Raw genomic sequence first — 15,011 nt, 5'->3', positions numbered from 1 at the left:
GCATTAATTAGAATACATTTTTTTTGCTTATATTTGTAGCATAATTTGTAATTTTCTTTTATCATCAGAGGAAATATCTGATTTAACTGAGCAGATTGGAGAGACTGGAAAGACAATACATGAGTTGGAGAAAGCCAAGAAGCAGGTTGAACAAGAAAAGTCCGACATTCAAAGTGCACTAGAAGAGGCTGAGGCAAGTACCCTTGAAGTGGGAAATGACTGCATTGGGTGGTATAAGAGTTATATTTCACATATTTCATCAAAATGTGTTCACTAAAAAAAATCCAAGACAAAAATCCATTTCCTGAAAATAAACATGATAGATCTGAGCTGAAAGGAAATATAGAGGCATTATTTAATGTATTCAGAGTAATCAAGCATGTGATTTTAGTGTGCGTCCTATGCTTTTCAGTATGATATGTTTTGCCAAATGCTACCTAACCATTTTGGGTGACTTAAAAGGGGTAATGCTTAGCTCCATTTTATGCAGAAGATGTTAACACATTGTGTTCTTTAATCAATTTCAGGCATCCCTGGAACATGAAGAGGCTAAAATTCTGCGAGTTCAGCTTGAGTTAAACCAGGTGAAATCAGAGGTTGACAGGAAAATTGCTGAGAAAGATGAAGAACTTGAACAATTCAAGAGAAACCACCAGCGAGTTGTGGAGGCCATGCAGAGTTCATTAGAGGCCGAGATCAGAAGCAGAAATGATGCCCTGAGAGTAAAGAAGAAGATGGAAGGTGATCTGAATGAAATGGAAATTCAGCTGAGCCATGCAAACCGTCAGGCAGCAGAAGCACAGAAACAACTTCGAAATGTGCAGGGTCAGCTCAAGGTATAGTGTTTGTTTATAAACAGACTTTCTTGTCTATTTACTAATTCACTACTGAAACATGGTATTTTTGTATTGATAAATCAGTTTGAAAATAGTAACCAAATAAAAACTGAAATATATGATCAAAAGAAACTGAAACAAATGAAATGAGAAATGGGTAAACATTTCTTGACCAAAGTGGTCTGTCCAGCCCATAATTTGTACCTTATTATAGTAGAAAATGCATTAGCTCTCACTCATTATTTGAATCAATTTTCTTAGAGTCAAGGAAATGATCTTATCTTTACCTTGATTGTTCAAATGAACTAGGGCCACACAATAAAAACAGTGTGCACTTCAGGTGTGCAAATCCCAGTTGTGTTATAATATCTATCTGGGTGGCTTTCACAATCAGATGAGGTCTCTTTGGGCAAATTCTCAATATGAGCTGCAGTGTCCTCAGGGTTGTCACATAGGAGGTGAGGGAGGGACAACACATAAATTATTGACATGCAGGGGGCTTTGAAGCCACAAATATCATCTCTCTTCACAACTGTGTTAACGGCCTTCTCACATTTTCTACTTTAATGGCATTCATCCAATTAGACATTTCAAAAGTGTGTTGTATGGAAGCATCTTATGCTGTTACAGAACTAAACTAACACCACCATGAAATAATTAGCAAAGACAGTGAAATAGTAATCCCTAGAAAATGACAGCTATTTATTAAATTTGTCTTTGCATGTCTTGTACAAGAGATTGTTTAATATTAGGCTTCAGTCAGATAAGGTGTAGTACCTGAGTAAAATGTACTTATAAATACAGATCTATGAATGCTGAATGGGAGCACTTTATGTTCTTGTTCTTTTTTTTTAGAAGTTGCTGTTCCCCCTTAGCTCAGACTGTCAGGTTAATTTATCTGAGGTTTTTCTGAGCCCGTTTAATGTCATGTAATGTTTGTCCCCATAACTCATATGAGGCAAGCTCATGAATGTGCTGTATGTGTTTGACTTTTGGACTGTTGCTAACCACTTCTGAAACACATTCACAAACCCTACTGCTGTTCCTGCCTTCTTACTATCCAGTACAACTACTTCATGCACTCCTACTGTCTTGCCAATACCTGCTTTGATAGGTTTGAATAAAAAACAGGATTTCCAAAAAATGTCCACTTTTCTATTGACACACCTGCAAAATATGTTTGCTACTAGTGAGACACTAGGCATCCTTGAGGTAAAGGGATGGGCATATAAGAGATGGAAAGGAGGGTGGGGCATTAGAGAAGGCACAGTGCAAGGAGGCTGACAGAAGGGTAGGTGGCAAAGATGGTGAGACCAGCAAAGGTCAGGTTTAAAGAGAGTTTGCAGAAGGGAGCACAAAAGTGAACCAAAGATTTTTAAGTACATAGCAAATTTAGACAGGTACTCAAGGAATATTCTTTAGTCTTCATAATTAAAAGCAAAAGGAGGGTGTTATAATGGAATGGAGTTAGAGGAGAGAGGAAAGCAGCATATAAATACTAGATTAGATAGACAAAAGCTGGAGCAAAGATGAATGAGATGGGGAAATGATGCAACCAGAGGCTAAAGGAAATGGAACTTTTCTCTCTAAAGTCCAGAAAAGAGATTGACAATACAATATAGATGCACAAAGTGATGTCAAGAAGATGAGAAGATGGTCAACTGGAACAGGCTGATGGGAAAGAAAGGGGCATAGGTAACATTTTAAGAACTAACTATTTCTTTGATCCGTGAAAGCACTTTTCAAACTGAAAGGGTTTTAGACCAGTGGAATAGACTAAGATTGTCAGGATATATGATACAGAGGGAATCCACAAAGGTTTTCCAGAAGTCATGAATGACAAGGGAGGGCTGGAGAGGAGCCAAAACGTTAAATGTTTTTAAAATATAGACTATATAAGGATATTGTCTCCTTCTGTTGACAAGCAAATGCAGTCTAAATGGGTTTCTATTGAAATTTCGAAACCATAATTGCAGTCCTCACAATATCAAGACTGAAGGTATAAATATGTACATAACAAGTCACAGCCTGCGATATCCTAAACTAGTTTTCCTTACTCTGTTGCCTTACTAGCAATTTTTACAGTTAGTATATGTATGTAACAGGGTGCTGTGACCAGTGTCTCCCCATACTTGGAGAGTTTATGGCAGTTCTTGCTCTTCTTACACGTTGATACACAACAATGTAATGTGCTTTAAAGTATACTAATACAACCATATTTGCCTATATCTGTGCGTCTGTAATGGTAGAATGATTGTTGACAGCCATTAAATCTCAAAATAATTGTCCATTCATCATAAACACAAAATGACAGCATGTTTGTTTATGCAAGTGGCTATGCCCTCTGTATCTACAATATGAAGGCTTTGTACCACCCCAGGAGGTGTAAATGCACTAACTCTAATGCCACACGACTTAAGAGGAAAAAGAAGAGTTTAACAACTTACTATTTATCTTTACTCCGTGTCCAACCTCAGTGTCAGAATATAAAATTGAAAACAGGATTTTCATCAACTCAGATATGGTTCTATGGCAGCCTGCCTGCTCACTGCAATGAGACCAACTCACAGGGTCTCACCATATTGAGAGCCAGTGAATAAGAAGGTAATCATACAATGAGCCCCTCACTTTCTGTCTTACTGATTAATATAAAACTTAGGATAATGAGCACATACCTGAGTGCTGCTCATCTCTGTGTTTCACACAGAAAAGTTAAAATAGGAGTTTTTATATATCAAGTACTATGCTTCCAAAGAACCTGGAACCTTAGTATCACAGTCTAGATATTAGTAATTAACAGTTGCTGTTGTTTTATAATGGCTGGCAGTGTTACGTCATACAGTAGCCACAGATATTGTTCTACCCAGCAGTCATCAAAAATCCTTTCCAATGCATTTTCCTGACATTGTTTATGAAATTTAAAGCATTATTTTTACTTTTACCAAATCAGCCTTCCTATTTCTTATTATGCTGAAATGAATCAGAGAAAAAGATGATTTTGTAAAAAAAAATACTGCTCTGCTACTCGTCTTTTTCTTTTTGAAAAATGATATCTACAAACCCAATCTAATGTCAGTTATGATACCGCATACCGAACAGCACAGACTCTGTAAACATGCAGTGAAAAAGATAAGTTAAAAACAATGCTCTATAGTACATACAGTTACACATTTTGTATATCAAATTAAAGTTTTATTTTCTTTCTCTTTTAAGGATGCACAGCTGCATTTAGATGATGCAATTAGAAGTGCAGAGGACTTTAAGGAACAGCTTGCCATGGTAGAACGTAGAAGTAACCTCTTGCAGGCTGAGATAGAGGAAATAAGAGCTGCCTTGGAGCAGACAGAAAGGGCTCGCAAAGTGGCTGAACAAGAGCTTCTGGACTCTACTGAAAGGTCACAGCTTCTGCACTCTCAGGTAGGCCTCAGTGTTATCTATCTGCTACACCTTCTGTACTGATTTTTATTTTGTGATGTCTATCACAATAATTGCCAAAATAATGTTGTTTTGTTAACAGAATACCAGTCTCCTTGCAACAAAGAAGAAACTAGAAAGTGATGTTTCTCATCTCCAAAGTGAAGTGGATGAAGCTGTCCAGGAAGCCAGGAATGCTGAAGAAAAGGCAAAGAAGGCCATCACAGATGTAAGGATTAGCATATTGTATGCTTTAAAATTAATTTTTGGGATGTTGATACAAAATTGTTAGACTGCAGTGGTGAACAATTAAATTACCATAGTGCGCTAATATCCTGGGGTAATATGAAAATAGCTGAGTTACACGGAGGATATAATCCTTACATGAGGGAAGCTTGGCAGGCAAACAATTAAGAGACACTAGGTCTCAAAGTTGTCAGACAGTGAAGTCAAGTAGTTTGGTTTCTGTCACCCTACAATGTCAAATGGATGAGATTCAAACTCATCAAGCTCAGCTTCCCAGTGTTGAAGTCTCCAACCACTGCTCTGTATAGGACTTGTGTGGATTCTATTTGTGCACCAGCAGTGATTCTATTAATGTAAAATGTTCTGCCTTAAATGTTCCATTTTGTGCTACTCTGGAGTTAGTATAAGTAAAAGGTGTGTGGAGTGTGGAGAGTGAAACTTCACACATGGGGAGTACAGGATATTTGTTGCCCTGAAAATATACTTTCTGTGTGAGTTTCTATCAACCTGAAGATTCAGTCAGATGGTTTTGTCAGGCTAAAACTCCAGGGAATGTACACAATGGAATGTAGGGGCAGGTTCTGCACTACTTGACTCATAATATATCCATCTGTAACTTAATTGATATATAATTTTCCAGTTCTACTGTACTACTTTAATGAACACCTTCTCCATTTTACAAAGCAGTACAGAAATAAATTACAGTTTACTAATACTATATTATCAAAACACTGATGCACTTTTGACATCTCTTACAATGTTACCTGCAGGCGGCCATGATGGCTGAGGAGCTGAAGAAGGAACAGGACACCAGTGCCCACCTGGAGAGGATGAAGAAGAATCTGGACCAGACAGTCAAGGACCTGCAACATCGTCTGGATGAAGCAGAACAGTTAGCAATGAAGGGTGGAAAGAAGCAGCTCCAGAAACTGGAAGCCCGTGTATGTAATATACTTGGGTTTGCAAATCTGTAACAGAAAAACATATACATTTTAAGGCTCTTAAAAAGACATACTGAGACACTGTATACATGATTCCCTTTACCATGCATACTTACAGTCAGACAGTACATACTTTACATGAATACAGTAATGTTTACTTACAGTGCCTAAAATTGTTCCTGCCATTAGTTGATGAAACAGTAAATGCAAAACTGAAACTTCTACATAACATCTCTCAATGCACTGTTCAGTCTTGAGATGATGGCTAGAGTTTGTGCTTCCATTATTTCACCGCTATATAGCAAGTGCATGATCCATGTTATTAGGATCATGCAGACATTGTGATTCATTATACCATTGCCTGTTTTAATTGCAAGTGAGGAATCTGCTGCAGTTAGTAAAAATATGATTCAGACTTGGTCACACTGAACACAGTGCATAAATCTACAGTATAACCTGGTTAAGGAAAAGACTAGTTTGAAAGCCAGTCAGTAACCAAGTCAGTAACTGCACTAGGGCTTAGAATATGGAGAAACCCTAGTGTAGTGCCAGGCAGTGACATCCTTGAAATGGAATGAAGAAGTGGAATGAAACATCAGTGTTGCCTGCAATGGGACACACATTTCTTTAATTTCAGAACAGTAGTGTGTATTCTGGGGAGCTGGTCACTGGTGAAGCATTTCATGGAGTGTGCCTCACAGGAAAATTTGAAAAGATAAGACAGCAGAAAAATGTAACTAAAAGAAAAAGAATGAGGTAAAGAAAGAAAAGAAGTAATAGGTAAGGAAAACAGGTGGATCAGTTTTTTTTTTTCCTTATAGTCAGGCAGGTAGAAGGCAATCAAATCTTGTTCTACGTCTCCCCCAACCCTCAGCCTCAAAGCCCACCAGCCAGTCACTTATAAAGCTCTACCTTTATCAAGTACATTAAGCCACCTTCCAATGTAGGATCTACTCAATATAACCTGCAATGCGGCATATGCAAAGCAATTAAAGGCCCAAGAAAGAAAGATTGGGATAACAATCAGGTTTTCACATAAGAATGTTTTACTGCAAATATTAAAATTATTTTTGTCTGTGCAAATGTGTGGTGCATTTAATATTTAGCCAGACAACATTAGATTTTTAATTCCCATGTAAAAGCTTTAATCATTTTGCACTTGCAGGTTCGTGAACTTGAAAATGAACTGGAGGCAGAACAGAAACGAGGTGCTGAAGCTATTAAGGGTGTCCGCAAATACGAAAGAAGAGTCAAAGAGCTCACATACCAGGTATAAAACCACGCTCAGAAAAAAAACTACACTTTAATGTTTGAACAACAGTATATATATTAATACAGGCTACATGTGCCTTAACTGTAATCTTATCTCCTGCATGCAGACCGAAGAGGACAAGAAAAACTGTTTGAGACTCCAGGATCTGGTAGATAAACTACAACTCAAGGTCAAGGCTTACAAGAGACAGTCTGAGGAAGCTGTAAGTGTCATCTTGTAACTGTTGTTTCAAGATTAAATTTCTTAACAGTGAAGTATCAGTTATGAAACTGTATTAAGGATCATTATAGAACCTGAGTCAGAACTAATATTTTCTGTATAGTAATTACTTTTCACTCACAGGATCAAGACACCATGTGAAGTATATCTTGACCATTAGAAAACCAAAATGTTGAACATTTTTTTGGTTTATTATTTTAATTTATATAAACATTCACAAAGTAGGACTAGGTAACAATGTGTAGTCAGAAACTCTGTATCTCCCATGTTGCTAAAAACTTAATTTACTTAAATTTAAATGGACAGATATACAAAAGCATATAGATCAATTATGCTTGCCCACTGTATTTTGTTTCATTATTTTTTTAAGTTCTGAATACAGGGAATTGTTTTGCTTTGATTTCCTGTAAAGCCAGTTGTTTCAGAACTTGAAATGCCATTCTTATCAAAAAACGTACCTCTTGATGTCATACTTGGCAAGACAGACCGCGTTAGACTTGTTAGTAATCTCTGTGTGGTAATACATGTAGAGTGTGAAAGGAGAATTCTAGGAGGTAAGAAAAAGTGAAGAAACTCAAAAGAGTGAACATGGAATATTATCACAAAGACCTGAAAGTTGTAGAATAAATCAAATGAAATATAGTGGCAAAACAGCCTTTGATATATACTACGAGGTAGTTTATTACTAACCCAGAGAGATTCATCTAGGTTAGAAAAAAATAAGAATTTCTAGAGGGGCAGGGAACTAGTTTATAAAAGGTACAGGGTAGTAACATAAGAGTCTGTGAGCAGAGTTTAGAATCAAGTGCCCTGGGGCATACCTCTCAACTTCTTAGTGCATGAAATCTGGGCAAAGCCTGACAAAATGTGGATAAAGGCCCAAAAATAGGGACAGATTGTAAATATTTTTCTTATAAACTTAGGAAGTTGCTAGAGTAACAGAGTTTGTGTTAACATATATTTTCTGAAGGATTTGATGTCTGAAACTCAAATGTATGTCGTTATTTAGTGACTTCAGTCCTCAGATCATCCCAGTGATTTGCCAGAAAATCACAAACTTTATTAGGAATACACCAAAATATGAGGTAAAAATCTGGACATTCTGCAAAAATCTGGACAGTTGAGAGGTATGGCCTGGGGTACTACATGGTAAAGGATAACCTGATAAGTATACCAAGGCTTGAAATGAATAATTATGATAAATGTCATGGTTAACGTATTTATTGCTTTTGTTTACCAGGAAAATCTGACTGGGTAGCTAGACACCTTTTCAGCAGAAGTCCAGGGAGAAAAACTCTAATAATGTTTAAAATACAAATGTAAATAAATATATATTGAAAGCAGTAAAAGCAGCGCATAGTAGATATAAAGTAATTGTTGCATACATAACACAGTAATGTTTACAGATACACAAGTAATGAATATAGAAAAAAGTTAGTAGTATATGTACTATTCAAGATATAACTTTAAGTAGTAAAATGAAAAAGAAGACAAGTGGAAGATAAAACATGATGTATAAATTAACAGCAGTAATATATCAGTGAATAACAGACAAATTCATTTAGGAAAAGAGCAACAGTAGACAGCAGAGCAGAGGGTATAGATGATGGAAGAAGAATTAAAAGCCCAAACATGGAGTTGGGTATGAAATAGAACCAGGTGGAATAGAAAAATGGAGAAGGGGTAGGGGTAAAGAGAATTATATGATTTCTAAGAAGAAACAGAAGGTATGAATAGCATAATTGAAGTTTCTTTCAGTGGTGTGGGATGAGAAGAGAAAGGTGTAATGTAAGACTGGAGATTGACAGAGAGACTAGGACAGTAGGGATAAAAGGTGTGTGGGAGGGGCAACTAAAACAAAGAATGCATTATTCAGGGTGGGAGAAGAACACAGCCATGAGGCATTAAGATGTTGTTTTAGGAGGTTTTTAAAACTTGATGGAATGGTAGTTTGCTAAAGGGTGAGAGGGATAAGATTCTGATGTTTGGCAATATAAGTAGACTACAGGGAGTTACTGGTGCTGTTATCTGATTTGTTTTTTAGTAATAAGGACTTTGTTTCAGAGAGTACATATCTAGGAATGGTGTAATGTTGCAGAATGTTTTGTAGAGAGCAGCAATATTCAGGTTTGTGTATAACTTTGCGGGCAATGACTAGTTAGGAGTAGATCAGGTAATCTGGTTTAGATGTTTTACCAGGCAGTGGTGTTGACAGTTTGGTAAGTTTGATGTAAATTTGGCTTTTTTGTTGTAACAGACCTGAAGTTTGTTTTTTAATGTGATATGAACACTGGTACAGATGGATGATGCATACAGAAGTGAGGGGGAAGGTATGAATATGCAAGACTTATCCTAGAGAACCTGGTAAGAAAGTGTTAAGAATGGTAGAGAAAAATCAGCCTTTGGTTTGTTTTCTTACTAGCTTGACAGATGTATAGGTCAAATTTTAAATTATCATCCAGTATCACCCTGAGTAGTTTTGTGTTGGGTACTTTTTCGATTTGGATATTGTTAGCAGCTGATGTAATCCTGAAAGATTGTTTGTGGGCTAACAGGGATTTTGAAGTAAAGAGCATATGTTTTTTTTTTTTTAACATTTAACAGTACTTCAGTACTTGATGGTCTGTTAACCAGGATTCAAGAGAGGAGAAGGAATCTTTTCTGATTTTTGTAGTTGGGTGAGTTTATGAGCTGAACATATAAGAGTGACATCATCTGCATAGTGACCAATGATAAATGTTAGGACTGCTTTGTGCGGATTGTTAATAAAGATGTTGAACTATATGGGACCCAGAAATGAACCCTGAGGTAGTCCACATGGGATTTTAAGAAGAAGAGTTGTTGTTTCATTTGGCAGACTGTACACTGTCTATAAGGTAGCTGTGGAACCATGGAAGGTTTAGATTGTGAGAGGCCTAAATAGGCAAGTTATACAAGCAGCTTTTGATGTGAAACTGTGTTGAATGCTTTAGACAGATCCAGGAAGACGGTGCATACTTGGTTGACAGCATTTCTATTGGTACTTATCGTGTTAGTAAAACTAAGGAGCACTGCAATGTGGCCAAAAGCTGTGTTGTGTGTGGGAGAGTAGATTATTATGGATAAGGTGACCAAAGAGTTGTCAGTGGATGCAGTTTTCTAAGATTTTGGACAAAGGTGGTAGAATAGCTATGAATCTGATAACAGTGAAGTCTGTGGAGAATCTGCCTTTATGAATAGCTATGATGTGATTTTTTCCAGATTGTGGGGAATAGATCTCAGTAATGGATGTGTTAACATATCAGTATAGATATGGGGTATGTTAAAGAATCAGCTGTTAGTTTGGGATACTCAGGAGGTAGACTGTTGGTGACAGGAGCTGTAGTTTTAAGTTTATGGAGGTGTTTCATGATGGTAGTTCTTGGTACTGGTTAGTGGGAGATGGGAGCCAGATGAGCACTAATACTGGAAGGGATAATGTGAGGTGAGGATGGTGGGCTTTTCAGTAAGGGGACTGAGTAAAATGGCAGTTAAACTGGGCAGGAATGGAGTCACTGATCTTGCTGCTTATTGGAGATGGCATGTTGGTTTGGACAAGGTGCAGTAGTTTTTTTACGGATGCCCAGTAGGGTTGTGTTGGTGCTTATCCTGTAGGTTTTTTTTTTTTTTTACAAGAAACATCTTTATTAAATTATCATGTGTGACATAGACAATCTTACGTTTACATAAATGAAAATAAATCATAGCTGCACAATCTCAGTTGCAAACATTATACCTTAAAACCGTGCCAACACAACTGTAACTGCAAACATTATACATCACTTTTAATATATCCAGTCATTGTCAGTCACCAATTACATAGGTCATTTAGATTCTGCCTTCTTTTAAACATCGTTCCTCCTCTGCATGTAGTGGTCCCACATTTCCTATTTTTTTCCTGTGAAATTTATTCTTACTATTTTTTAAAGATCCCAGTTCCAGTTGTTTTAGCTATGTTCTTCGTTACGTTTAGTAAACTTGGCTTAGACTTTGATTTCCATTTCTAGTTATTGCTTTTTTGGCAGCCATCATAATTAGACTCAGCAAGGTCTTACTATGTCTAGGCAATTCCAGCTCTGTATCATAGCTGAAAAAAATAATTTCCTTAGTCACTCCAGTTTGCTCATCCAGCATCTCCAACAGAGCAGTCTGCAGGGAATCTTTTAAAGACAGCCACCTCATTACACTTCCAGAAAATATGTTCCCAGTTACCTCTTTCTTCCCCATTACATCTCCAACATTTGCTGTCTACCAGAGAAAAGATTCTTTGGAGCCTGCTTGAGGTATAAATATATCTATGTAAACACTTCAGGCAAATAGCCTAAATCTTCTAGATTCTGTGGCATATTCTTATCCTGTAGTTTTGAGTAATGCAAAATTTTTATCTGACCTATTTTTTTTGCTTTAAAAGGTTAAGGATGTGTCTAACATTTTGCCAGGGTTGTTGAGATTTCGATTTAGATCATATTTTCCATGCCTTATCTCTTTTCAACAAAATTTACCTAGTCTCTTTTATGACTGAGGGGACTAGGTTGGATTTGGATCTTTTTCTTCTAATAGGGGCAAACTGATTTAGTATGTTTAGGAATGGATTATTATAGTGTGTTACTGCATCATCTGGATATATGTTTTTAAGAATGTCCCAGTTACACTTTAGAGCTAGATAATGACAGTGTCTGTTAAATTGGGAGATATCATATGCTAGACTAAATACCATGTGTTTGTGGGGATGATGTGTATGTCTAAATGTGAAGGTTGGGAGATGATCACTTAGGATGTCTGGTAGGCAACCAGCAGTGCTGATATAGCTAGGAGTGGTGGTGAGAATGACTGCCTGTTGGATCTACCTATTGGATAATTTGTTGATTATCTTATATCTGTCATAAGAATTTTAACAGCTAGTGTCAAAAAAAGCATTTGCTGGTTTAAATGCTAATTTTGATAATTAAATTACATTTTTACAAATATGTTTTTACTGTTTCTATATTATACTTGGCAATACCATTCAGTAACCCTATAGTGTGCTGTCAACATCAGACCACTTCAGCAAAGTAAGATTCATTATTTCTCATCAGATATAAAAACAGTACAACATAACAGGACTTCTTGGTTGAATAGTACATTCAAACTAAAATGCAGCACAGTATTTCTGTGTGTGGTACAGTTTTACACCACCCACCCAGTGCGTACATTCTCTGTACCTCGCTAACCAGATAATCAACACCCAGATTGCTGATTCTAAATGACAGTTTCATCACTGAAGTGGCTTTATCTTGGTGTTAGTATTGTCAAAAAACTGGTGAGGATATTCAGCACAACCCTGGCTGGCACTATGGTCTCAAATGACTGATAAAAGCTACAGTCGTACCACTTCATAAGGGGTGGGGCAGGAGTAGGACCGATATCAGCAGTGACATACCAGTGATGGCTAGAAGTCTTAGGGAGAAAACAACCAACTCTAGGATATGAACCATGGCTGTCCAGAACAGAAAAGTACAGCAATGTGTTTCTAATAAGCTTCATACTCTATTAATGTATTTGATTGCCTCAGACTCCATTTGCCTACTGTGTGATTTTGAGCAAGTTAGTAACCAGAGTTCCTGAGCTGCCACTGAAAAACAAGCAATTCTACCTAGTGACTTTACCAATTTAGGAAATAAAATGGGCTTTTTATGTGAACAGATCTTGTCAATCCAGACTAATTCAGTTTTATGACTCAGTCACATGTGGATTGACAACAGAAATCCATTTAATGTAATCTACCTTGACCTCAGCAAAACCTTTAGCTCAGTGTCCTTTCCTCAGAAGCCTTCTAAACAAGCTCAAAGGAATTGGAGAAGGAGGAAGAGTGGTGCAATGGACTAGAGGGTGGTTGGATAGAATGACAAAGATGGTGGTCGCAAAAGGGGCCTGTAAGAAGATAAGGTGATAATTAGTAGTGTGTTGTGGATGTGGCTTATGGCCCTTTCATATTTTACTCTATTCATCTCAGACATGATAAGACAATGAAAACACAACTGACATATCTGTGGTCATTTTTCACACAGTTTTCTTTGTTGCAGATAGATTGACAGACTCATACAAACTATACAAAATTCTTTAAAATCATGTGGTCGCATACCTCTCAATTGTCTAGAATTTCATACTCACACTTTTGGTCTATTCCTCAAATTGTGTGCATTTCTGGAACATCATTGTAAGTTTACAGAAGTAACATTTAAAACCTGTCCGCGATTCTAGGCCTTTGCCTCCATGTTATTTTTGGCTTTGTCCAGAAATCTTGTACTGAAATGTTGAGTGATATGTATGCTAGTATGGCACCACTAAAACACTGCCATACACTCCTCAGATATCTTATACTTTTCACATCCAATCTTGTATTTTAAATATGAAAAACAACATGTACTTAACTGACTAGAATTTTGATTGTGATATCAAGATACTTTTTTTTTTTTGAATTCATGATTTTCCCCATTCCTTTTTAATTATTAGTTATCATATTTAGATTGTAATTCCTTGTTAATAAATTCTATTTTCTGACCAGGAGGAGCAAGCCAATTCCAACCTAGCCAGATTCCGGAAAGTTCAGCATGAGCTTGAGGAAGCCGAAGAAAGGGCTGACATCGCTGAATCTCAGGTCAACAAACTCAGGGCAAAGAGTAGAGAGATCGGTAGCAAGGTATCTCACATCTTTAGTTGTTGTACTTCAGAATCATCTGCATAGTCTGTGCCTTTTTCTTCAGGTTACAATAAGTGCCTGATATTGCATGCTTTATTACCTCTTTTTACATAGTGAATTATTACATGTTATCCTGCAATGTGATTTCTTTCACCTGGAACTAAATTAGGCAAAAAGGAGGTCACTCTGCTTGATTAATTGTCAGTGGCTCTTGTCCCACAAACATCCACATACACATTTAAGTATATGATATATACAAACATATATAATGTACATACATACACACACAAACGTGTGTATCACAATCACACACATACACATATATATGCGTATGAATGCTCTTCAAAACTGGGTACTAGAATATAGCAAGTTTTTTTTTCATCTATGACAAACATTTTAGGGAAGAACTGTATCTGCTGTTGTTGTAAGACTTTTCACGTAGTAAGACAGAATCTTAGTGTGATCTCTTTATAGAAAGTTGCATTATTCTTAAAACTTCTTGTAATTATATATTTTTTGTGTGTTTCAGAAAGGAGAAAGCGAATAAAAATGAAGACATTACTGGCCTACTGATTACAGAAGTTCATACAATATGAATTTTTCTATATCAGTGTTACTGTAATTTAATTTATTTTACTATCAATAAATATATTTTGTAGTCTATCATCTGTTGTACTTCTTTAAATGACATCCATTTCTAAAAATAGCTGTCTTTATCTGTTCCAAGAATGCAGATTATATGCGTATCAAGTATATGCTCAAATACACTATGAACATGTTCTGTATATAAAATTTGTGATGGTTGCAGGTTCTTTTTCTTGCCGGGCACTGTAACGAACTAGTAGCTAGCTGGTGGGGTATGTAGGATATGTGAAAAAAGTCATACTAATAAATTACAAGAATACATGCTGCATGGTAACAACTCACGCATAATCCAAAATTAAAAATGAAAGACCATTTCCCTATGAAAAAAGAACAGTCAATTTTGGTAATGTTTACCACACACACACACACACACACACACACACACACACACACACACACACACTCACAAATACTGATTTGTCATACTCAAAGAATATGGTTTCGAAGAAGTGTTGATACACTACAATACAAAAAGTCAAATGCATAAGCACCAAGGCAATAGAGATGGGAAAATGTCATGTGCAGTGACATTTGTGCTCAGCTGAAAGAGAAAAAATATCATTAACCCAAATTTGAGAAGATAAAGCCATTCCTATTTTTGCTCTGTGTTGCATTTTAAGGAAAATACTTAAAAAACACAGCACATTTTACCAACATTCAAGATAAGACACACATCTTCCCACTTCAAGCACCAGTGAAAAGCAAAAGTAGTTTAAATGACTGTTAAAAGTTCTTTGGAG

General features: G+C 36.6%; 1 protein-coding gene across 1 annotated transcript in view; it reads left to right on the top strand.

The window, feature by feature from the left end:
- Positions 1-14,289, top strand: part of LOC122789102 (myosin-4) — a 101,497-nt gene extending 87,208 nt beyond the window's left edge. The window contains exons 33-41 of the mRNA XM_044056302.1: positions 69-193; positions 528-836; positions 4,050-4,253; positions 4,354-4,479; positions 5,267-5,437; positions 6,603-6,707; positions 6,817-6,912; positions 13,492-13,626; positions 14,156-14,289. Coding sequence (XP_043912237.1) covers positions 69-193; positions 528-836; positions 4,050-4,253; positions 4,354-4,479; positions 5,267-5,437; positions 6,603-6,707; positions 6,817-6,912; positions 13,492-13,626; positions 14,156-14,173 — 1,289 coding nt within the window. The 3' untranslated portion in view covers positions 14,174-14,289. The remainder of the gene's footprint in view (positions 1-68; positions 194-527; positions 837-4,049; positions 4,254-4,353; positions 4,480-5,266; positions 5,438-6,602; positions 6,708-6,816; positions 6,913-13,491; positions 13,627-14,155) is intronic.
- The last annotated feature ends 722 nt before the right edge of the window (positions 14,290-15,011 follow it).

Source organism: Protopterus annectens, chromosome 14.part0 (assembly GCF_019279795.1).
Source record: "Protopterus annectens isolate FY-2018-M chromosome 14.part0, PAN1.0, whole genome shotgun sequence".
Taxonomy (NCBI): domain Eukaryota; kingdom Metazoa; phylum Chordata; order Ceratodontiformes; family Protopteridae; genus Protopterus; species Protopterus annectens.
The sequence above is the reverse complement of the archived record's forward strand: the minus strand, read 5'-3'. Positions and strand labels throughout refer to the sequence as shown.